The sequence below is a fragment of the Drosophila ananassae genome, chromosome 2L (genome assembly GCF_017639315.1).
Source record: "Drosophila ananassae strain 14024-0371.13 chromosome 2L, ASM1763931v2, whole genome shotgun sequence".
In the NCBI taxonomy this organism is placed as follows: Eukaryota; Metazoa; Arthropoda; class Insecta; order Diptera; family Drosophilidae; genus Drosophila; species Drosophila ananassae.
In genome coordinates, this window is record NC_057927.1 from 18,158,672 (window position 1) to 18,181,510 (window position 22,839).

General features: G+C 40.7%; 4 protein-coding genes across 4 annotated transcripts; 1 reads left to right on the plus strand and 3 right to left on the minus strand.

Moving 5' to 3' along the window:
* Nucleotides 1-3,487: 3,487 nt before the first annotated feature.
* LOC6499181 lies at nt 3,488-7,151 on the minus strand. The gene is made up of 2 exons (XM_001955119.4): nt 5,512-7,151; nt 3,488-4,854 (listed from the first exon to the last, which is right to left on the minus strand). The coding sequence occupies exons 1-2, from the start codon at nt 5,780-5,782 to the stop codon at nt 4,481-4,483; spliced, it is 645 nt and encodes a 214-aa protein (XP_001955155.1). The 5' UTR covers nt 5,783-7,151; the 3' UTR covers nt 3,488-4,480.
* Nucleotides 7,152-7,644: 493 nt separating this feature from the next.
* Nucleotides 7,645-10,444, minus strand: LOC6499180. Its single transcript, XM_001955120.4, has 2 exons — nt 8,558-10,444; nt 7,645-8,290 (listed from the first exon to the last, which is right to left on the minus strand). Exons 1-2 carry the CDS (start codon nt 9,207-9,209, stop codon nt 7,950-7,952), a joined length of 993 nt encoding a protein of 330 aa, XP_001955156.2. The 5' UTR covers nt 9,210-10,444; the 3' UTR covers nt 7,645-7,949.
* A 770-nt stretch (nt 10,445-11,214) lies between these two features.
* LOC116654518 (ctenidin-1) lies at nt 11,215-12,120 on the plus strand. Its single transcript, XM_032449668.2, has 2 exons — nt 11,215-11,338; nt 11,399-12,120. The coding sequence occupies exons 1-2, from the start codon at nt 11,333-11,335 to the stop codon at nt 11,885-11,887; spliced, it is 495 nt and encodes a 164-aa protein (XP_032305559.1). The 5' UTR covers nt 11,215-11,332; the 3' UTR covers nt 11,888-12,120.
* Nucleotides 12,121-13,483: 1,363 nt separating this feature from the next.
* Nucleotides 13,484-17,208, minus strand: LOC6499179. Its single transcript, XM_001955122.3, has 2 exons — nt 16,525-17,208; nt 13,484-14,588 (listed from the first exon to the last, which is right to left on the minus strand). Exons 1-2 carry the CDS (start codon nt 16,994-16,996, stop codon nt 14,173-14,175), a joined length of 888 nt encoding a protein of 295 aa, XP_001955158.1. The 5' UTR covers nt 16,997-17,208; the 3' UTR covers nt 13,484-14,172.
* Nucleotides 17,209-22,839: the final 5,631 nt, after the last annotated feature.

A 22,839-nucleotide genomic window follows, 5' to 3' on the forward strand; every position in this document is an offset into this window, starting at 1 on the left:
GAAAATTTGGCTATCATAAGTCTGAATCTGCACTCAATTTGCTGTCAAAGAGTTTCTCTAGCGACCTGAGACACATTTTACAAGTCTATCAACTGGCTTTGAACTTTATGATTCATCCATTCAGCCATCTATCCATTTATCCATCAATGTTTTTCCCAGTCACGTTCTGTTATCACGGCCCGCATTTCCAGCTGCATTGACGTCTTATGTTGCTATACGAATTTCTCTGCCGGCACTGCATCGTAAAATCTGGCGTTTCGTACAAAAGATCTCTATAAAATCGAAACAACTCCAATTTTTAGCAGCAAAAAAATTTGTGTTTTTATTGTGCCCAGCAGCTTATTAAAGGCAACCCATTCAAAAAGCCAAAGAAAAGAAGAAAAAACTGCCTCACTCACTTTCATTTATATTACAACGAAATGCGACACTAAATGTTGCTGCCCTCAATGTTTTTTCATGTTGTCGTTTTTAGCCAACTGATTGTTGCTGGCCAAAAAAAAAAAAATTCAGCCGCGGGCGTCGGCGTGTCACACGCTGCGTATGAGTGACGCGCCTTTATTTTCGGTTATTGTTTTAGCCAAGAGAAAAAGAAAGTGTGCTAGGTATGCCTTATTGAACATTTTGTCCAATGATTCACTTGCCGCAGCAATTTGCATAGTTCCCTGGATTCCACGGTATTTCAACATTGTATTTCATTCACCAAAAACGATCATCGCATCATCATGATGTGCAGACCGCTGATAACCCGAATACCATTGGTCTGGCTCATACTCGTAGTATAGGATCCAGTTTTTCGCATTCATTCATTCATATATTGCCGACAGGTCCACGGTTCGCGTCATCGTTTTCGTGAGTGAAAGTTATGTAATGTTTTCGGTGAATTTTGCAATCTGCAGTGCGAACTGTTTAACCGGATGGCTGGGACCTCCAACGCCCAGCCAATAAGGTGACGGGATTTATTACCGGCCTAACTGTCAAATCAAACAAAATTTCTAAATGCCAATCAATAAACAATTTCTCTTTTCTTCATTGCGGTTTTATATTTTCTGCTCCCAAGAACTGTCAAGGCTACACTGGAGAAAAATATTAGAAACTTTCATTTACTGACCACTTTATTGTTAAGAAAGTTAAATAATTGGTAATTGGGTAAAAGCATTCATTTATTTTTAATACAACTATATTTCTTTCCGTGATCCCTTTTCCTGGATAACCTTTGTCAAAAGTTTTTTCTTCTCGCCTGCCCCTCACGTAATGCGTTTTTGACAGCAGCCTGGTAGGAATTCATTATTTACACAAAATCAATTAGCTCCATTTCATTTGTGCGCTTTTCGATTTGCGATTTGTTGCTGGGCGTCGCTCAATTAGCCGGCAACAAGTTGCCATAAATCGATGGCTCACTTTCCTCCCTTGGCGGACTGACCGCATGTGGGTGTGGCTGGCTGTCTCAGCTCTCTTAGGGTTTGCTTTTCAAATTAGCCTGACTTTATTCGCAGTTGAATTTCGAGGCTTTGCCAGCTGCCGATTGCCTGTATATTGAGTATTTTTGGGCTGCGTGCGTTCTACTGACCCATTTTCGTGTGTTTTCATCGAATATCAACAAATGGAATGCCAGCGGGCATTATTGGAATTCCAACGCAACTAAACGAGCAGACGAAATTTTCACAGAATGTTTATTGGTTAAGGGCTGGAAATTTGTTTCATCTGAAGCGATAAAAATACCAAATGGAAATATAAATAACTGGAATTGATAGCCGCAAACTGAAATAATTTAACAATTTTCAAAAATAAAACACAAATCATTTGTATGTAAATAATAGTCTGAAATATTTAATAAGAATTGTATATTCTAATTAAACAGAATAAAATTCCGAAATAATATTTGCAATGGATATAACTTTTTAACATTTTCTGTAAACAAAACCAATCAAATTTGTAATCACTCCTGACTGGGTGCAATTATACTCATGTCCTCATACTCATGACCCCGAAAACCCAAACAAATTCCATTAGGCTACTGAATGAAAAAACCAAATCATCCACATTGGCCCCCTCAAAAAAACAACTCGGCTGTTTTGTATCTTTTTAAGCTTTTTGGGTTAAACGTTGAAATACCAGCAGGTGAAATTGATTTTCTTTTCATTTGTGCAAATATGAAATGTCAATATTGTGCGTAGTATCGTTGCCATTGTTGCTCGACTGAGAAAGTGCAGCGCCAACGCCATGCATTCAACGGATATACATAAATTTGTATTTTTCCCCTCTTTTTGGCTCAATGGCTTTTATTTTTGGTTGTGTACCTGAGGTCGTTGCTAGTTAAGCTATTTGCAGTTAAAAATTCATAGCTATTACCTTGCGGGCACACTCCAGTTCAACCCCAAAACAAATTCAATACACTTTGGCACAAAGTGCTAGGAGAGCAATTGCCATTTTAGATGGTATGGTATATTATTCATACACTATCAACAGGTATACATGTTGGCCAAAGTAGGAAAATGCAAATTTTCTTTATGTTTTGGAAAGAAAATCATGGTGTTAATGTTTTATTCATTGCTTTCCTCACTTTACAAATTGGTGGAAGCCACGATTTATAAAAATTTAAGAATGCAATATTCTTTAAGCCTTTAAAGAGTAGAGATATACCATTCTATGAGAGTAATGTTAACCCTTTCCTTTTCTCCACTTGCTCATATTTTTCTGGGTAAAATAAAAATGATAAAATGTGCCTGTGGGATGAGTTTAGGCTCTGGCTTAGGTCTAAGTACCATCGCTTTGTTTAACCTCATCCCATTTGGGGGCCCAAAAGAAAGTGAAATTGATGACACCAATGCACAGAAAACAAATATGAAGCGATGCCTATGCTAAATGGCCAGGTTAAGTAATCTCGTCAGAGCCGCAAACATTGCGCAGTCGGCGAAAAGCCCAACCACCGCTGAGAATGTTGTTAATAGCCCTGGCCGTAGATGCGATGACAAAAGAGCGGTGTTGCCGACTGTTGGCTCCCCTTTCCCCACCCCTTTCCCAAACTTAATTGCCAAGCGCGACTCAGCTTTACTTTCAACGTCTCACTTAGAAAAAAGTCGCCGCACAAAGATACGCCCTGTTGTTGTTGATCGATCTGTCAGATACGCGGCAAGCATACCGTAGTCTTGTATCTTGTAGTTCGGAGCTGGAGCTTCACTGGTGGTTGTACCTGTATCTGTTTCTATTTCTGTGTATCTGTGGCTGCCCCACCCAAGTCACACTTGCAATTGTCTCTTTGCTGCCTGCGCCCTAAAACTTTCACTTGCGGCGTTAGGTGCGTAGGCAGCTAATTTGAATTCATCCAACCGTGAAACCTAAGCCGAATAATTGGGTATCCTCTAATATAAAATTTTACAAATTTAAGAAAAAAGGTTTTTATTTATAATGCTTCATTCGTAAAGTTAGATATTAAAGAATCCTGTATACTTTATAATAAAGTATGAATCATATCTCATTTATCTACCATTTATTAGTGGTTATCTTTGGGCAAAACAATGTAAATTAAACTCGATTGATATACATAAATTTGTAATTAAATACTGAAACTATACTTTTTAAACAGTTTTTAACAAACCTTTTTTTGTCATACTAGTTTTTATTTAGTTATATTTTCAAACGCTTAACATCTTAAAATATGATTTAAAATTTTTATAAAAATTGTATACATTGTAAAAATATAATTTTAATTGTGCAAATTTTTTGGCTAATATTCTACTGCAGAAAATTTTTAATTCTTCGGCTATATATAAAGTCTCCTCGCGCACGCCAAGGCATGCAGGTCGTCACCTCTACAATTTCGGGGCTTTTTCTCCAGGTGCCACACCAACTATAAAATTATATTGCCACCCAAGCGGCCACCAAAATCGTTGCACCGGCTGCTGCATGCAGATGATTGATTTATGTCGACCTGTTTTGTTTACTTTTGGGCTTTCGGTTTTTTTTTACATAAGCGTTTACAGGCCGTTGTCGTTTGTCGGCGTTTATTGCAACAGGCCTTGCGGAAGTGCCGCTTCCAATGCGGCGACATTGATGGCTTGGCTCTGGTCATTGCTTTTTTGATTTTGGACAAACGGTGCGGTGCGGTACGGTGCGTATGCGCAATAAACCGTTTTATGCATAACGGCACCGCCGCAGTGCTGTTAATTTTTGCGCTTCGTGCACGCAGCAGCGGCGGCAGGTGATTTGACAACAGGTCGTATACGTAACGTGGAGTCGTCAAAGTCGGGCGAGCCATGTGCTAATTAATCGTTGATGAAGCTAAGAGTTACGTGGCCCTATTTGTCTATTGGCCAACACCACACTACAACAAATATTAAATTAAACTAATTTTTAAATCGAATTTTTAAACGGAAGCTAACAACTTCAAGCTAACTCGTTCAAAGTAATTTCGCTAACTAATATAAAATTTAATGCATTAAATGCAAAAACTCATAAAATTTTTCTAATTTCTTGCTCTAATCTATAAAAAAGGTTTGTACAAATTGTCATAGTTGTGATCTTTCGATAATCCCAATGGGATATAGGGCTGTCGAATGGGCATCCAATTGCTGCCACTTCCTGAAAGATCTCCGGCATGGAATCCCTTGATAGCAGGCGCTGAGGAATGTATAATCTCTAAGCGATCGTGTGCATGACCACTAGACATTATCCATTTTAAGGCCAATAGACCGGAAGTGGCCAATGCGATTTTCCCCATAACAAACGATGAAGTCGAAAGTGCCGTCAGCCATTTTAATATAAGTGGTAGAAGAACAATTTTAGCCAAAGCGGCGGCAGCCAGCATGGGATATATCATTTTCATCAGTTTCTTCTGCTTTTTGTGCTTTCCACGACCTGCAAAAACAGATGTCATTAGTTGGGAAGCCTTAATAAACCTGCTTTACCATTTTAAAAATATCTATAATTGTTATGAAATATTAAATAAATTCACCACCATGATATTATTAAATTTTTTTACTATTTTTGTGGGCCAATATCTCTTTTTGAATTAAAAGAACAAATTAAATCTTTAACTTCTAAAAACTGTATAGTTTGCATATCCTAAGCGCTGTTCTTAAATGTTCTATTTGTTATCATTTAAACGATTACCTTAGATGTCTCCTAAAGACATAGTAAAAGCTTTTGTAGATCTAAATATTGTTATAGTAAACCGCTAAATAATCGAATGACTTTTAGCAAAATTGGGCTAGGAACCCATATTGTAGTCCAGGAAATTTAACAAAAAATCGAAAAAATATTTTGTTCATAGATTTAAATGCAGGTTAATGGGAAATCGACCTACAAATCGTTTAAGTTATTCCGCTTAATGATCAGAGGACTTTTGCCTTGCCTATAAACTTCCTTCCTTTTTTAAGGGGATCCTCCAGGAAATTTTACAAAAAATTCATTAATTTCTGAATTACTTGCCAGGTTTCAAATATTTAGACTGCCCTATATAAATGGGGGCAAGGGAGAGAAAAGGGTGTGCAATGAAATATTTTTCAAACTCACCTTCGATTTGCCAGCTTTCAATCATTTTATTTAAGTCATCGGCACTCAGATCATCTTTTAAAATCCTTTGAAATTGGTTTTGGGCCACCGCTAGCCACTCGCGATCCAATCGCTGCTGCTCTTCAGATGCAGCTTCAAATTCAGCGTCCTGTTCTACCGCTGCCACTATGGCTCCACCCAACTGCACCACTGGTGGAAGGGCTTTTGCACCACCAAAGGACGCCAGCCAGAGCTGGAGGGAAATTGCAAATGCGATCGAAATCTTTGGCATGTTTAAACCGATCTAGAGCTCCCACCCGACTGAGAAAAAGTGGGCACCCATTTCAAACTGCTCGTTGCACTCGACTGCACTTTTTTATACCATACCTGTACTAAACTGTATACAGACTGGCAGTCGGTGGTATGTTCTTGGCCAGATGGTGGCCGCACTTTTTCTGGTTCTACCTTGTTTTCGCTGATTTTGTTTTGCTCCGGCGATTCAGTTTTACTTGAGCGTGAACGGACACATTAAATTTTCCCTGGTTTAATGAATGGCTCACCGCAGACATTTCACTGCTACCCATTATTTTGCTACTAGTGCTGTGGTTGTGTGCACCACACTTGTCGTGGGTCAATTGCTCCAGCCATCAACAAGTAAAAACTCTTCATTATCGGTGGCAGGTATTTTACTCCGTTTGGCTTCGTTTCGGTTCACTTGCCATTTTGTTAGCCTGACAGCGTTTTTCCATTTCTAAACAAAAATTTTGTACGTCTCGCATAAAAATGTACGTCTCTTTGATAATATTTATTAAGCTTCGAGATAGACCATTTTCATTTTAGTTATTTCAAATTCCACTTAATATAAATAGCTTAAGAATATTATAAAATATTTTGGAAATAGATTGGCCTGACCTAATCAAATGGAATCTGTCCTGAATTCCTGGAAAATCATGTTTTGGGATTTAATTAATTTTCCATTTATTTCCAATTTATAGTTGACTGGGTCAACTGGTGTTACTGCTACGAAATTCAATGAAAACCATGGGAGTCCTAATTAAAAATTCATTAATAACATTGCTATTGCCGTTAACCTGAATAGCCATGAAAATCTTTCGCTTCCATTTTTAAGGCTTTCCCTGGACTGATGTTTATTTAAATTTAGTTGAATGCCACGAGGCAAACATAAATAGGATTAATTAAATTTTACCAATAAGAGGGCAACAAACATAGTCAACATCTACAATTATACAAGCCGAATGGTTGGGAGTGTGTGTGTATTTTGCTGGGAAATTGAATAATGCCCAAACCGAATTAGGTGTGGCCCAGACGAGGCAAATGGACTTATCTTGGCCGACTCGGTCCGTATGTAACTGTGACTTTTTGTGCAGGCCATATATATTCACTTGACATTCCAGCCCGAGTCAAAATCCGACTCCAAACACATTCAAATGCACACGCGTGCCACGGAACTAATAGCACTAGTCACTCCGGCATCCAGCGCCAACTTTAACGTACTTTGCTGTCGTCACTTTTCATGCCCGAAACCCTGACTCTGAATCTGGAAGTGGTATTGCAAGTAAAAGCTGAAGCAACACAGAGCGTCTGTGGAATTTATGGGTGTCTGGGTGTCAGCGATACATTTGTTTGGCATCCGGTTGGTATTAAAACCATACACTGCCCCTTGAAAGTATTTTAGTGACATTTCAGTTTAGAATACTCCACTTACTTGTAAGTCGCAAATTATTCCTCAATTTACATATTTATGTAAGAATTTTAAAGAAAAATATCTGAAATAAACATTTATGCAAAACTATTGGTTTGATTAAATTTTTAACTTTAAATTCCTAATCATCTAACTCAAATGTTTTAATCAAATGCCAACATTTTTCAAAGAATTTTATAAATTAACATTATTTTAGATAGACAATTCTCAACTTTAAAAATTTACTTACTTTAAAAATAAATAAACAAAATGTATATTATTTTTGTTGATACTTATTTAAATATTAGGAAATATTTCTAGAAGTTTTTGTTTTTACTTTTGGCAAGTAAGGAGACTACTTTCCAATATAAAATGCTTTTAATCTTATTGAATATATTTCTTATTTTAAAATAAAATTATAATATTTTTTGACAAAAATAAAACAATCTATTAGTAAAATTATAATCTAAAAATGGTTGAAAAATGCATTAGTAAATTGTGAAAAATAAATACGAGATACAAAATTAATGCTAGGACAAAAAATTTCTAGATAGAAAAGAGCAATCACCTATCGGATAGAAAAAGCTCAAAGGTTTTTTTTAAGTTTTTTATCGCTTTCGAGGGACTTGACTCTTATGTACACACTTTATTTCACTCAAGGGCGCGTTTTCGCATTTTTACAGCACATGGATACAAAATCGACCAATCGATGTGGGCTCCAAAGTCGAATATGTTAAATTTAAATCTAAGGCCCAGATCATGAGAGTTTCTTTAAAAGGAGAGACTTGCTGCCGTGGCCACCCGCGGAGGTCTTCAGACTCATTACGGCCGTAAAGAGGGCGAAGAAGAAGCCGGCCAGGCCCGTGGTACCCACCAGCAGGGTGAGTCCACCGATGAGCACGGGAATCAGGGTGAGGAACTTCAGCTTGTAGGCAATCAGAAGGGGCAGCAGCAGCTTCTGTATCTTCTTCTTCAGCTTTTTGAGCTTGCGGCCCTCCCACTCGACGGTAGATAGGCGGCTGCGGCGACCTTGGGCCACCAGCTCCTTTGATGTTGCACCTGGCGCTGCGGCATCCAATTTATTTGAGACGGCCACATCTGCGGGCGGATGGGGAGGAGCGGAAGTATTAGTTAGACACTTAATTAAATGGTCAATCGCAGGCGTTATTAGCTCTAGACAAAATTTCTCTGAGAACATAGTTCTAAAATATTCTAAAAATTTTTGCATAACTTTTAAAGAAAAAAAATATGTATGTATGTATATGATGTTAGGTACACGTTAAGATAAGATAATAAAATAATTAAGATAATATCCAGTCAATATAATTTTCTTTTTAGTGGAATATTCACGTGGAAAACACCCACCTGGCTCGTCAGAAATAAAGCTCCTTACGGAGTCGCAGAAGTCCCTCACTTTCACCAGCGCCCGTTCGAAGGGTTCCAAGTATGATTCCACTCCCCGAGGCGACAGATGCTCCTCCGATTCGAAATCAATGGCATCGGTTTCATCATCATCACCATTATCTTTGTTGGTTAGAGTCGCAGGCAGCTTGTTGACTTCCGGTTTGGCTTCCTCGGCCTCCGGCAACTGGCGTCGGATAGGGCCGCGTCGCATCTGCTGGCTTATGGCCAAAACGTAGCTGGCTGGATCGGTGGCTGGAGGAACCTGTTTGTAATTTCCGTCCGCCGTCAAGGAGTCTGCCACACTGTCGTTGTAGCGATGGTTGTAGGCGTAGTAATTGATAGGAAGTCTTTGGTGCTGCAACTCCTGCCCCTGCACTTCCTGCTTTTGCTCTTTTCGACGTTCCCGTATATTCTGGGAACTGGGTGCCGTCGCCTGGAGGATGAGCCAATTGTTGTGCTGCGTGAATGGCTGCCACGCATTCATCTGCAGATTCAGTTGCGGGTTCTGGTTGCCGGAAGTGCCGCCATTAAACCGACTGCCGCTGCTCCGTGCCACTCTCATTGTTGCGAGCACAAAAAGGACGAGAATCAACACTTGCCCCGTTTGCCACATTGCTTTCGGTCGTGTGGATCCTTCGGTTGAGATTTCCACTTAACACACGCACTCCGCACGCCGTTTAGAATCGAACTGAAGTAGTCACTGCTCCGAGATCTATTCAGACTAAATTCTTTTGGGCATTTTCGAAATTTTATGGCGCTATCTGGTTGAGCGATTTTACGGCCTTTCGCCGAAAAGTGCTGCGGCTATTTGGCCTGTGGTCAAGCGACCAGTTGATCTCCCAGATAGCTTTTCACATCCACGACTTTTACCACAAATACACGGAAATTAAAATACATGTGAAACTATTTAATTGAATTCAATAAGCACATTCTATGACTTGGGGAATCTCCTTAAATATGAGACTCTCACTAAAACTACACAGAATTCAACATGTTCACTTTATTAAAAAGGGAAATTGCTGTTTCTTTTTGAAGAGGCTGTTCATTCTTGTGGTTTTCGTATTTTTCGTATGGAGGTACTATTTTTCACTGTGCACACATACTAAAGGGTAACCCGTCAGGCGGAACTTTATTGGATGGGGAGACTGAACCACTTCCCAGATCCCAGCCATATAAATTTTCACAGACGAAAAGTGGCTGCCTTATTGGCAAATCGAAGATTAACGCTCCAAGGAGCACGACACGTGCTGCTTTGACCATTGGACCATTGACAATTTTAATTAGAAAACAAAGACCTGTTAAGTATTTTCGCAGTTTTCACTTTTCAGCGTCTTTATTGATCCTGTTGTCTGTTGCGAGATGAAAGACCAACTGAAGGCCTTGCACTTGATGCCACGATTCTATATAAGTTCGGGCCCTGGGAAAGTGTGCCCAATGGGTAAATTCAAATAATTGCATCTCCGTGCGTGCTAATTGGCTCTCTGAATTTGCCACTTGTTGCTCGTGGTTGCACTTTGCAACAGTTCAGTTGAATGCTCCCGTCAAGTGCTGGCCAAGCGCTTAATCATTTTCCAACTTGCCATTCAGGGGGCGGTGTTCAGATGCCACAGTCCCAGCCACAGACTTCAGGTGTCTTCTGTTGTCTTATTTTTTAATGGAACTTCACTCTGTTTTGTTCCTTGTCACATACTCTTTGGCGCCAGCAGTATGATGTTGCATTTGGATAAAAAAGACTGCAAGCTTTTCAGCATAGTTTCATACAACCAACCTTTTAGCTAAGCATTTTTTAGGCTTGTGGTGGAAAAAAGTGACGTTCGAAAGTGGAAGAAAAGCTAGCTTAGACTGAGATTTTTGTTTTTCCGGAGATTCACTTAAGCCATGAAAAGGTAGGTGTTTTTTTAAATACGGCTGAAGTGAAATGGCAAATAGGAGGAAGTCGATGTTATATTGCCTAATGATTTTACTTTACCTTACGAAAATAATAATATCCTTACTAAAATAGCAAAAAAATTAGCCCTCTGATAAGAAAAAGTTACATAATAAGTATAAGGGGATTTTATTCCATCGTTCACATTTATTACAAATTACAATAGTTGGTACACTAAAGGAAATAAATAAAGCAAAATTTTATTATTTTTAATTTAGATTAATCGAGTCGAATGAATTCATCAAAAGCATCCAATAAACCCTGTCTGCATTGGGTTAAAGTATTAAGTTAAAGGTGTTTAGTAACTTTGAATTTGTTAGTTACATAGTTACTTACTTAGTTTGATATTTAACTAAAATATGTTATTAAATTTTCATCAGTGCTTTAATTTAAAGAATAGAAAACAGCTTTTGTTGTGTTTCTATTTTAAATTTTTTTATGCTGTGTCATAGCCTGCACTCTATTGGATTCCCTTGCTTTCGAGCTGGCTAATTTAGAGGCAAAACTAGTTCAGCTCAGAACTCTTCCTACGCCCTGCTTTAATGGAAATCATAAATTTATTTTCGGGAATAGACCAGGTAACACCGGCTTTTAACCGACCGCTGCAATAGAGTTGACACAACGACAACGTAGCCGCGATGATTCAAAGACCTTGTTTTTGGAGAGGTGCGGAGTGTGTGCGACATTTAGCCACTCACTGAGCCACCTTAGCCGGGGTTTGGTCAGACGGCTATTAAACTGAAGGCGATTGTGGCTTTTGGCATTAGTTCTACTTGTGCTTCGCAAGCGTTCGCAATCCGCAATCCGCAATGAAAGTGAGTGAGCTCTGAGCCAGAAGGATTTCCGAAGGGTAGCACTAACCATTTTGCATTTAGGTATTCGTTTGTCTTCTGGCACTGGCCGCCACTCTGGCAACCACAAGCGCAGGACTACTGGGTCTGCTGAAAGGCGGTGGTGGTGGTGGCGGTGGTTATGGAGGCGGATACGGTGGTGGATACGGAGGTGGCTACGGAGGTGGCTACGGCGGTGGTGGCGGTGGAGTCCAAGTCGTTAAAGTGATCAATACCTATGAGGGAGGACATGGAGGCGGCGGCTACGGAGGCGGTGGCTACGGAGGCGGTGGCTACGGTGGTGGCTACGGCGGTGGCAGCTACGGAGGTGGTGGTTACGGAGGCGGCTACGGTGGCGGCTATGGCGGCGGTTATGGCGGTGGCTCCCGCGTGGATGTCTACAAAGTAATCACAACCACCCATGGGGGAAGCAGTTACGGTGGTGGCTACGGAGGTGGTTACGGAGGAAGTTACGGTGGCAACTACGGTGGCGGCTACGGTGGCCAGTCCGGCTGGTGGAAAGTAAAGAAGTAAGAAACTGTAACGTGCCCATCCACCCATGCATCCAACTACCTCATTACCATTTAGCTATAGTCCGGATAAAAACTTGTTTATGTACCTGCAGAAAGAATAAAACTTAGAAAAACTTCCATGCCATGCCGAGACTCTTAAATAAATTTTTTTAATTAGAAAAACAAGTTTAAGATTATCGGTGCTTAGACCGCTTGGCGAACCCACAAATAAAATCGAGAGTGAAACTAATTTAAATCAAATAAAAGTATTTTTATTTTACCATGTAAGCGTCCTTTTAAATCTGGAGTTAAAAGATTGAATAATTTGTTTTTAATCAAATTAATTGGCTAAAACCCAATAAATTGGTTTTGTTTCTATATAGATGAGTTGCTAATTATATTCTGGTTTTGCCTTTCTTTTTGAAGAATAAAAATCTAGTCAATTGTTTTTTGTTAAAATAAAAGCTATTTAGCTGCACACGAGGTGATTTTATCGCATTAAATTATATAACATTAGCCATAAAATATCGTGGCTAAATTGCAATTTTTGTATGTGCTTAAAATTTTCTAACAATATTTAAGGTAATTAAGCAGCTTAATTTATTTGAATAATTATTTGATTTATATAATATATGTCATTTTTTTATTTGTAAAACTTACAATCTCTTAATTAGCATAAACGGCTTTTAATTCTAACGATTTGTAACAAAATGTTGTTGAAAAATTCCAATTAGAAATGGTTTGGCTTTTTAATATTAATCGCTGTCGGTTTAAATAAATTCAGGTTTTGGCTTTCAATAGAAGATAGCACTCAAATTATGCATATTTTATGCAAATTGAAACCAAAATACCATTTTGTATAAAATGAGAACCAAAACATGATTACTCCTCTCATTTATACAACCCATTTTTTTGTTTACACGAGAATTACTGTCGAATTTCCGTGTTGAAAAAAAAAACAATTTATCTGAAGGATTCCTTATGTTACTAGCCAAATTGAGTTAGCAAAGCTAATAGCTTTAATTTTTTTTTTATCACATAGCCAACAATTTTATTTGAATCCGAACCATTATCCCTGGTTTCTGAACTCAACTAATTGGATGATGATTCATTTGACGTAATTCATTATTTTACCCTTGTTCTTCGGCATCATCCCGTGTGTGTTCTGTTATGATTAAATTCTGTGGAGAGCTCCCGTACTTTCTTCGGTCGTAACTAACTTTGCTCCTCGTGTTCATGGCCTGGAAATATTTACACAGCTGTACTCTCTGGTCCAAGTTATTTCGTGGCTTAAATCTCTCGGCAACGCATCTGTCGGTCTGGGTGAGTTTGCAGGTTCTCGAGTCAGAGAGCAATAAACGTGGGCCATAAGGTTGCCGAATATGGGACAAACACCCTGGGACACTACAAGTGGAATTTATGGTAGCCGGAGATGGGGCCGGAGATGCACAAGTTTTATTAGGATTTCGCCAAAGGAAGCGGATGAAGCTGGATACAGGAAGTTCAGATGTGAGCAAGGAAGAACTTCTATAAATACCAGCCACGCAGCCACCCATGTAGACATCTTTAACTTGACCTTTACACATGAAATTAAAGCTACTAAACGGTCTTCCTTCCTTTCGATTGGTATCAATGATTTATTTGTATACATTTTTTTTGTTTTTCTGTTTTTTGAAAACTTTGCTGCTTACATGCGAGTTACACTTACGGCTACTACATAAGTAAATAAATAAATAAGTTAAATAAATTAATACACTTAGTGGCTACATACAGTTAGGCAATCTAGAGTTAATGTGAGTGCGCAGAGTGGAGTGAGTTGGAAACGGAGCTGGAGAAGCGGAAGTACGAGAAGTTATTGAAAAAGCAGTTAGCAAGTGAGAAGTTGTGAAGAGCAGAGGGTGCACATGCAGATTGAGATACAGAAGCAGATACAGATACAGGTAGAAAGATGAGCTAACAGTAAACATAGCAGGGCAGAGCGGATAGCGCGCCACATGTTACAAACAAAACATAATCGATTAAAGCAAATACTAATCATAAAAAAATCATCCGCATTGCCCAGTGGGAACGCACGTTCTAGATACATTTCAGTGGATGTATCCATAAGTGCCACTGCGCGTAGAGTTAACCGTTGGAAACGCTTCATCAAGCCTTCTTGTCTGCCCCGTAGTGCAAGTGCAAAAAGAGTGTTTATGTATATCTAATTACAATCTGTGACCGTCCGCCGCCACCGTCGTCCGTGCTTTATCCACAAGATAAATGCATATGTGTATCTGACACTCGACAGATCGAAGATCTAACTCCATCCTATGACTGGGTCACATGCGATGCACTGGCCTTTGGATGCTGCTGATGCAATTGTTGCTGTTGGATCTGCTGGTGGACCTGCTGTTGTCCATGTGCCCGGTACGCCAGCTCCTGGGCCTCGGTCAGCGATCGGCGGTCCCAACCACCGCCGCCACCTCCTCCGCCGCCGCCCGAGGACCAGCCGCCGCCACCGCCTCCTCCGCCCGAGGACCATCCGGAGCTGCCACCTGACGACTTGCCGGACATCAGCTTCTTCAGACCGATTATGCCCGCCAGGAGCAGGGCAATCTTGGAGATGATCAGCGCCTTGCCCGCCAGGATGTACAGGGCTCCCATGGCGATCGGAATCATTCCCATAAGTTTCATTGCCATGCCCATCATCATCATTCCCATCATTTTCTTCATTTTACCACGTCCTGTAAAAGAAACAAGTAGGTGTTTAGTTTTTAAGTATACTATAATAAATACTCTATTAATAAACAAAATAATTAAAGTATTTCTTAAAAAATCTTGTGTTGATAATTCACCATCTTGTGAAGAAACTTCTTTCCTAATAAACTTTATTAGATACGTACTTTTTGGTATCTCTTTTTTCAGTAACATCTTTAATTTGCAAACACAAGAATATAAACAATTGAACCCCTTGCAGTCTTCCTCATAATTGAAAATGACTCCTCCGGAAAATTTCCCAACTCTGAATGTGACTTCGGGGAAAAATATGGTGAAAGTTCCAGCTCAATTAACCAAAGGCTGTGTGAGAATATTTTCTCAGGCATTGCCTTGTTTTGGCAACAGAGCAGCGTGTGTGGCTTTGATTTTGCTGCCTTCATTAGGGACACTCCAGGCGATTTCACTTGCTTGCATCGCAAGGTGAAAATTGCATTTCGATATGGGCACGTCCATGCATCTGGATGTGGACAGGGACGCGGATGTGGACTTGAAAATTGAAGTGGAAGTGGAAAATGATATGGACACTAATGCTGCCCAAAAGACTGACTGATGATCGGACTGTCATAACCAGCTCTAAACAGGCATCTAAATCAGTCGTCGGGGGGATGGGATCTAAGACTATTAGCCAAAAATGGCCAAGCTATTGGGAAAGTGTTGGCCAACTTGTAACTGACTACGCTAGTATCGATTAAAAATCTTGATCAATGATTTGAAAGTAAAAGAAAATTTTCATGTGGCGTGAAAGTAAGTTCACTTTTCATTGGATTGCATTGCGATCTGCGATCTTGATGTGGATGTTGCAGTAAGTGCTTGTGTCAAATTTGTAATTGATGCAGGCGGTCTGGCGACGACAGCTCGCGCTCAAAATGGAAATGAAAATGCCAACGGCCTGGCCTGGTCGAGGAGTTGTTTTTCGTGGCCCCAGTAGAGAAACGTGGTCGCCACTTTCATTGCATTTGACATGGTCATGACATTTGAACGTGGCTTAGTTTTTGCTTTTTATTTTCCATATACAGCCATCAAAAGGGTTTATGCACTACAGAACAAAAGAGGTATATAAAATGAAAACATTAAAAGTTAAAATATAGTTACTACTAGAAACTTTCCTTATTTAAGTATTACTAAGATTTAAGTTGTACATTTTTATGGTTAAGCCATCTACATACAGCTTCGAAAACTTTTTGTAATTAAAACGATTAATTACAAGGTTTTTTGTTAGGCTCATAACAAATATAGAGTATTACTGCATCGTGATGTGAAGCTTACACTAAATAACATGCTTTTTGGCATTTTTTATTTTTATTTAGGCAACACGAAATTCTGGCCTGACATTTTTTCGACGTTGTCGCTACCGTTTGGCTGATGTCGTTGCTAAGGTTTCTGGGTCATTCCTGAGTTGCTCAACGGGTTTTCTCGTGTGTGCGTTATGGGTGAGGAAAAAATAAAAACAATCGCGCATTTTCCCAGAGCCATGAGTAGCCACCTCCCCAGGTTAACATACAATGCAGTATGATAAGCCAGGAAGTGGGCCAGCTAGCTATGCAGTTGCCAGTGTCATTGTCAGCTAAGATATACTTTTGATGGCTCTCTTGGCTCTAATAAATAACTGGCAATTACTGGCCGGAGCCATAGTCGCAGCTAAAGTCAAATTATGTCACTGTTACGCGCAATGGATACGATACTGGGGTATTAGCGGTAACCGCAATTAGACCGCCCACAGAAAGTGATGATTGTATGGTTTTTTACTGGCTTGATTTGTTTGTCAAAGAATTTCTTGTAATCTGTGTGTTTATCTAAGCATTGATTGCAAACAACAGCAGGTAACATTATCCTTTTAAACTAGATGTATTCCTTTTAGATATTGTGAAAAATAAGACTTAAAAAATCCAATCCTTTTCTTACCTTCTTCTAGACCACGGCCTATTTCATCGGATGTGAGCTTGGGGAAGCTGACCTGGAGCGAGTGGCCATTGAAGAAGTGGCTCAGCCTGTCGATGAGCATATGAGTAAGCTTGGCGTCCCGATCACTGCCCGACCTTGGGAGCGAGGACTCCAGTTCATTTTCGCTGGTCACCGGCGAGCGAGCAGGAGCGTTCTCCAGGCGCACCAGCTTGATGCCGTCGGCCACGTTGATGGCATCAATGGGAGATAAACGGTCAATGAATGAGATGGCCTTCTTCTTCAAACATGGCACGAACCCGGCCTCGGCCCGGGTGCACTCGTCGTATACCCGTAAAATGGTCCGGGCCCCGGCATTTTGGACGGATGGGCTGGGTGGATTGCTCAACTGCTCGGTGGCCGCCTCACAACTGCTGGCGAGGAATAGCACTGCGAGCAGGCTAAGAGCCTGCCAACCCCTCTGTTTCAATGTCATTTCAAATATTTCACTTTTCACTGTTCGATGGAACACCAAAAGCAGCAATTACAACACTCGCGGCACACCACGCGGCAGGTGTTTCCTGTGTGTGTGTTTGTGGTTGTTAATCCTTGGAGATCCTAAAGATTGCAGACCACTGGACACTGGAGTAGTTCGGAGCAGTGGCTGCCGTCTGCTGGCTCAATTCAAACTGATGCCTAGCCTTGGCGCGCTTTGTTCTTTTATAGACCTTTCTTTCTTCGCTCGCTCCAAGTCTTCCAGCACTCGAACTCGGCTTCGACTTAATCGCAATTTGATTTTCCTCGGCTTCGTTTGCCGTCTTCGGGCCTTCAGCTTGAGCTGGCTCTTTTCTTCGCTCGGCTGTGGGAAGAAAAGTGCGCCAGTGTTGTCGACTGGCTGTTAAATACAAACTTAATTTTCATTAGAGCAAAAAAGGATATGAGATACGAAAAAAGTTAATACCTTTTTTGTTTATTTTTACAAGGATATCTTGGCATATCTTAAAAGGATAGCTTGGCAACTACCAGATAATCTCAAATATTTATATCTGACAAATTTATTTTTTATTGAGCAATAAATGTTAAAGGCTTTAAAATAAAAAGCACATTTATAGTTTTTTTATTATCAACATGTAATACCCTCATTCATTTAATGACCTATTTAGTAAAATAGCATGTAAACACCCCACAATTTCTTCATTCATTCATTAATTGTTCATTTATGGCTTGCCCCTAAGAAGAAAATGTCTTTTTTCACTTTTGCCAAATGTTCGAAAATGGCTGGAAAATAACCAAGTTGGCAACACCGCTTTCGGCCTCATGATCATTGGCAGTAGTAGTCGTAGCCTTCAATGAACCAAAGAGCCCAGCAGCAAAGCGAAGGCGAGGCCAAAAACATTTCCAACGAGTTTCGACTAGTTTTTCCAGCTATAGCTTTCGTTGTTTATGGACAAACATATTAGTTGCATTAGTGGCTTTTGGTAGGAGTTCACTTTTTTTTGGCATCTGACCATTTCTGTAACTGGCTGCCGTTGTCGTTGACACTTTAATTTCAATTTGGCTTTTAGCAATTTTCGCCATTCGAGTTTTGGCCATAAAGAAAGTCATTGCCAGACACTAAACAGTGGCCAATGGCAATAGCATTTTATGTGTTATGCAAAATGCCGGCGGGGGTGCCAATGTGAAAACTAGGGCTTTTCAGGTGGGTAGCAGCATCCCACGATGAAGTGCATTAAATGCTTTTGGGCCATCGACATGTGCCCTGGACCGATATATGTTAAAATAATGGCGAAAATGCTGAACTGAAATAAGCTGACACAGCTACGTGTATTTGTATCTGTATCTGCAAATGCATTCATGTATCTATGCATCTGATAGAATGTGCCTCCCCACATGCAACTGGTGAAGGGAAAGGAAAGCGGCACAGCATAATTATGCTTAGTTTTCCCCACAAACACAAAAAAGGTAGAGAAAAACAAATTTCAGAGCATTCTTGCTTTACTTTATGGAAGCTTTCGCTTTGGGATCGATTCATGTGGCAGCCGGACATAAAATGGAATATGAGCCGCTCCCTGACTGTCGAAAATGATTTTTAGCTAATAAAGTGGCAAATTAATGCCCTGCCGGCCACAAAGATCTATGACTAATGGCCCCTTGGCTGCTACTTACCAACTTACGAGTACTCACCAACTTTTGCCTTCTGGGCCAGCACTTCGGCAAGGTATCTTTTACCGGGCTATTCGCTTTTTTTTTGGGCCACTTATTCGGGCTTTTGATTTAGTTGAACGCCGCCTTTTTTTCACGCCACTTTCACTGCGCCACGTCCGAAGGGGTCCGGGAAAATTTCCAGGGGCAGTTCATCGATCTGCATAAAGCTTCTCAAGTGCCGCGGTGAGTACTTATTTATTTGCACTCAGCTTTGTTTCCGTTTAGGTGCCGCTTGATGAACAATGAGAACTAAAGCGTTTTTGGGTTCACTGGCCGCTGACCGTCCGGCAGGCGGCCTTCATAAATGTCTCAAGCCAAATGGAAATATATGGGATTTTCCCCAGAGGCAGTGAACCTGAACACCAAGTCCTGTAAAATGATTATATATTTTTTCCAAGAAATTTATGGGGAAGGTTCCAGGTTGTGTTAGGCTGAGAAAATAAACAACAATTTTCCTGGGCGCTTAATTTGATTTAAAGAAAAGTAAACATTATCAATCCGCTTTAATTTTTTTCTCATACTTAAGAGATAAAATCAAAAATTTTAGACACGCTCCCATGTCGCTTGTTTTCTCGGGACACTTTCGATTCAAATTGTTTTCCTCGCCTTTTCAAATGCCACTCGGCGAACAATTCGACTAATGTGCATTATTGTTTGTATTCCAGTCTAAGTCGGTCTGTCAAAATGTCCATCAAGCCCTGGGGCCCAAAGCTCCCAACAGATGATTTTCCATATTATTATGCGGGTGTGCAGCTGCAACCGAAAATATCCGCATCCAATATGTGTACAACGTGAAATGTGCAACGCCAGACATGTATCCATATCAAACGCCCATATCTCTCGGGCCGTGCAAGAGCATGTGAAACAATTCCGATTGTCTTCCTTCCTCGGGCATGCCAATGTGTTTCCATTGGCAAGGCCAAATGACAGCAGCAGCAGCAACATCAGCGGCAGCCGTAACCACAGCAGCAACTGCAATATTCGCTGCAGCAGCAACACAGTCTGCTACCTAGGCCCCGTGGCAGTTTTTTTTTTTTTGAGTTTCTGTTGCTGTCGCCACGCCTTGCACTTTCCTCCCCGACATAAAGATTTTTCACAGTTTTTCTGTGCCACTTTGCGGTCGCGTCCAAACAAAATAAAAACACTAACAACAAAAATTAAGCGAAGAACTGCGTTTTAATAAACAACAACCACAATGCAACAAGGAGGCAGCAGCTGCCTCGGTTCATGGAAGTCGTTGCGGTTTAAGTGTGTGTGAAATTTTTCAGCCCGCACCAGAGAAAGTAAAGAAACAAACACAACAAAAATCACAACAACCTTAACCAGGCAACAACAACCAAGCAAAAGATCATTCTAAATTCTTCAAGTTGGAGAGCGAAAAAGTTTGGGCGGGCATCACAGGTTAAAGTTGGTAGCCACTTAACTTTCGGTTTTTATTTTTCCTTTTTCATTTCGTTTAGAACCCGATTCGACTTTCTATTTCATGTGGCTTGGGGGTTGTTCGCCTTCCCAGAGTCTGTGCAATAAAAATTGCAATTTTCACAAACAAAAGAAAGCGAAAAGAAAATGTTTATCGTGTGTTTATGTGTGCGTGAGCAATTTTTTATTTGCTTGTTAGCGCAGTTGGGTTGTTTTTTTTATATATTTTTTGTTGGTTTTATCGCTTGCTTTTTGACGCCGCATTGACGTTAATCAAAGTTAACCGCCAGGCGCTCGCACAAATCTCACGCTAATTAACTTTAATATGGGATCAGCGTCGACGGGTGCGATAAGCCGACAGCTTTCCACAATGGTGGGCAGCATCTGCCCCGCCGCATCCACTTGTCCAGATGTCCAGTTGGCCAGTTGGACATCCGCTCCGGCACGACAGTCACGAGCCAATGTTTCTTTTGTAGCTGTTGATTTTCATTTAATTCGCGAACAATTTATTTAAGCGTTATTCCCGCTTCGGGGTTTCAAGAAAAATTTGCCGACATTTTTCACAAGCGTCGCGTGGCAGCACCTTGTGTGAAAAATGATTATTTATCCTACTTTCATGGGTCACGTTGATGAATTTCATGGGTTTGGAACCATTTGCATAGGAAGCTTAAATGTGCTAATGTTCAAGGAGAAATTTGTAAATATTAAAGAATACAAATTACTCAAAAATACGCAGATTCACATTTGTAGATATCTGAGATATAATATTTTTGCTCCAAGCTCCAGTCTTTTGTAATCAAGTCTAAAACGATTTTACATCATTACCTGTCTTACTAACCATGCAACTCCAATCGGATACAGATATACATAGATACAGTGGAGTTCAGTGGATTGCGAATAAGCATTTTCTCATTACTTTTACCGCTAGTATTTATTATGCGTTTCTTTTCGCTTTCTTTGGCGCCTCTTCTTTTCACCCCGGACAATCGAAAGATGTCCGCGGGCTGACCGTACGGCCCCCGTCAGACCCCGTCTTCAGAGGCTGACCGCTGACCGATGACCACTGCGATGATGCCGTGCCGTGGTTGGTCTGACAATTAAATTCTTCGGTGTCGCAAATTACAACGCGAAAGTGCGTAATGGTCGAGCACTCGACCCGAATAGGCTGACTCTAATTAAAGCCATCAAATCGCAGCTCGGCCTGTCAGACAATTAAAAGAGTCAAGTTCGAATGGCGCCCTCAGCCGCTGAACCGCGAAAGTTTCCTGTTAACTCTCGGGAGAGGGTAGGGGGAGGCAAGAAGAAACCCGAATCTCAAGCACTACCATGCCATGATGGAAATTGCAGATACAAGATACAAGCGGCAGGCATATATCTCGATCTCATTCGACATGTTTGCATGCACCGGTCTGTGCAGTGAACTCTGAAGCTCCCGAAACTCTGGAGTCCGGATCTCTGTGGCAGTGGTAAAGGTTGCTGAAAACGACGCCTGCCTGCCGCGGCCTGGCCCATTCATTCCTCCATTCCTTGGCCAGCATTTTCACCGCCAACTCAGCTTCCGATGCTTTCACTTTTTTGGCCGTTGTCACGTTCGCCTGGCATTCAATTTATCATCATCCATGGCCATGGTCAGGGCATTGAACCAGAGACAAAAAAATTTTTGTGAACCTAAAAGGTACGCGATGGGGTTAAGCCTGGTCATTTGTTGGGCAATCCTCAAGAAAGCACCCAGCACGACAAAATAAAAACAAAACCGCACTTGGCCATCCCTTTCTGACCCACCCCAAAACAATATTCAAATACTGATTTATTTGAGAAAATTCCTCAAGTGAGATTTGCACGAAGGATTAAGTATACGCCTCGGGTGCCATTTGTCTGCCGCCAAATTATAATAATGCGCACAATGGAATGAAATTTTGTTTTGGCCAGCAGGCACTGACACTTGGACATGGTCTCCGGTCCGGTGATGCGATGTGAACCAAAGTCAAAGCCAAAGCAAAGTAAACCGTCTTTGCCTGTGGCCCGGTTTGGAAATGACAATGCCAAGGCATTAAATTCGACTAAAATGTGACCAAAACGAAAATACGCAAGTGCTTAATGCGATGCTGCTGCTTTTGGGGATGTCTGGAAAATCACTTGCCTTCCACACAGACAGCACTTTCTTTACCGGCACCGGCAATGTCAAAGTTGTTATTGCGGCCTATTGCGAGATGCGGCACGCCAGGTTGATTGATGAGCAGATGCCAGATGACTTTTTCAGCTTCAGACGTCAATGCCGTGGCCCGGCCATCTTGCCATCTTGATTGGCATTTAACATTGCTGTGAACTCTGCTTTGCAATTCATATGGGACTCCTTGGCCGAACCTCGAAATTTCACCTCAAAAATGTCTGCTTAGAAACTCACTAAACGAGAGGTCTATCCTTAAGGTGCCGCCTTAATTGAGTGTTATGCAAATTAAATTGAATGAGAGCTATTTTTAAAAACACCTAGATTTCAGGATAGCAATACAAAATAACTGCCGAATATATATGTATACACGTTTTGGTCTTTAAATAGAATGGAAAAAGACACTAAGGAAAAACGGCATTGCTTTAATATAAGTTTATAATATTTCTCTTAATATTAACTGGCGGAAGTCTCAATGTATTTTTTATTTTAATGTACATTTTAAAAACTCTATATTTGATTTAGTGGTGTTATGTAAATTATTTAAT

Coding starts and splice junctions, on each gene's coding strand:
- LOC6499179 (XM_001955122.3), bottom strand. CDS start 16,996: ATGACATTGAAACAGAGGGGTTGGCAGGCTCTTAGCCTGCTCGCAGTG. Junction 14,589..16,524: donor AGGCCGTGGTCTAGAAGAAG/GTAAGAAAAGGA, acceptor TTTCTTTTACAG/GACGTGGTAAAATGAAGAAA.
- LOC6499180 (XM_001955120.4), bottom strand. CDS start 9,209: ATGTGGCAAACGGGGCAAGTGTTGATTCTCGTCCTTTTTGTGCTCGCA. Junction 8,291..8,557: donor CTTTATTTCTGACGAGCCAG/GTGGGTGTTTTC, acceptor ATCCGCCCGCAG/ATGTGGCCGTCTCAAATAAA.
- LOC6499181 (XM_001955119.4), bottom strand. CDS start 5,782: ATGCCAAAGATTTCGATCGCATTTGCAATTTCCCTCCAGCTCTGGCTG. Junction 4,855..5,511: donor TGAAAGCTGGCAAATCGAAG/GTGAGTTTGAAA, acceptor CTGTTTTTGCAG/GTCGTGGAAAGCACAAAAAG.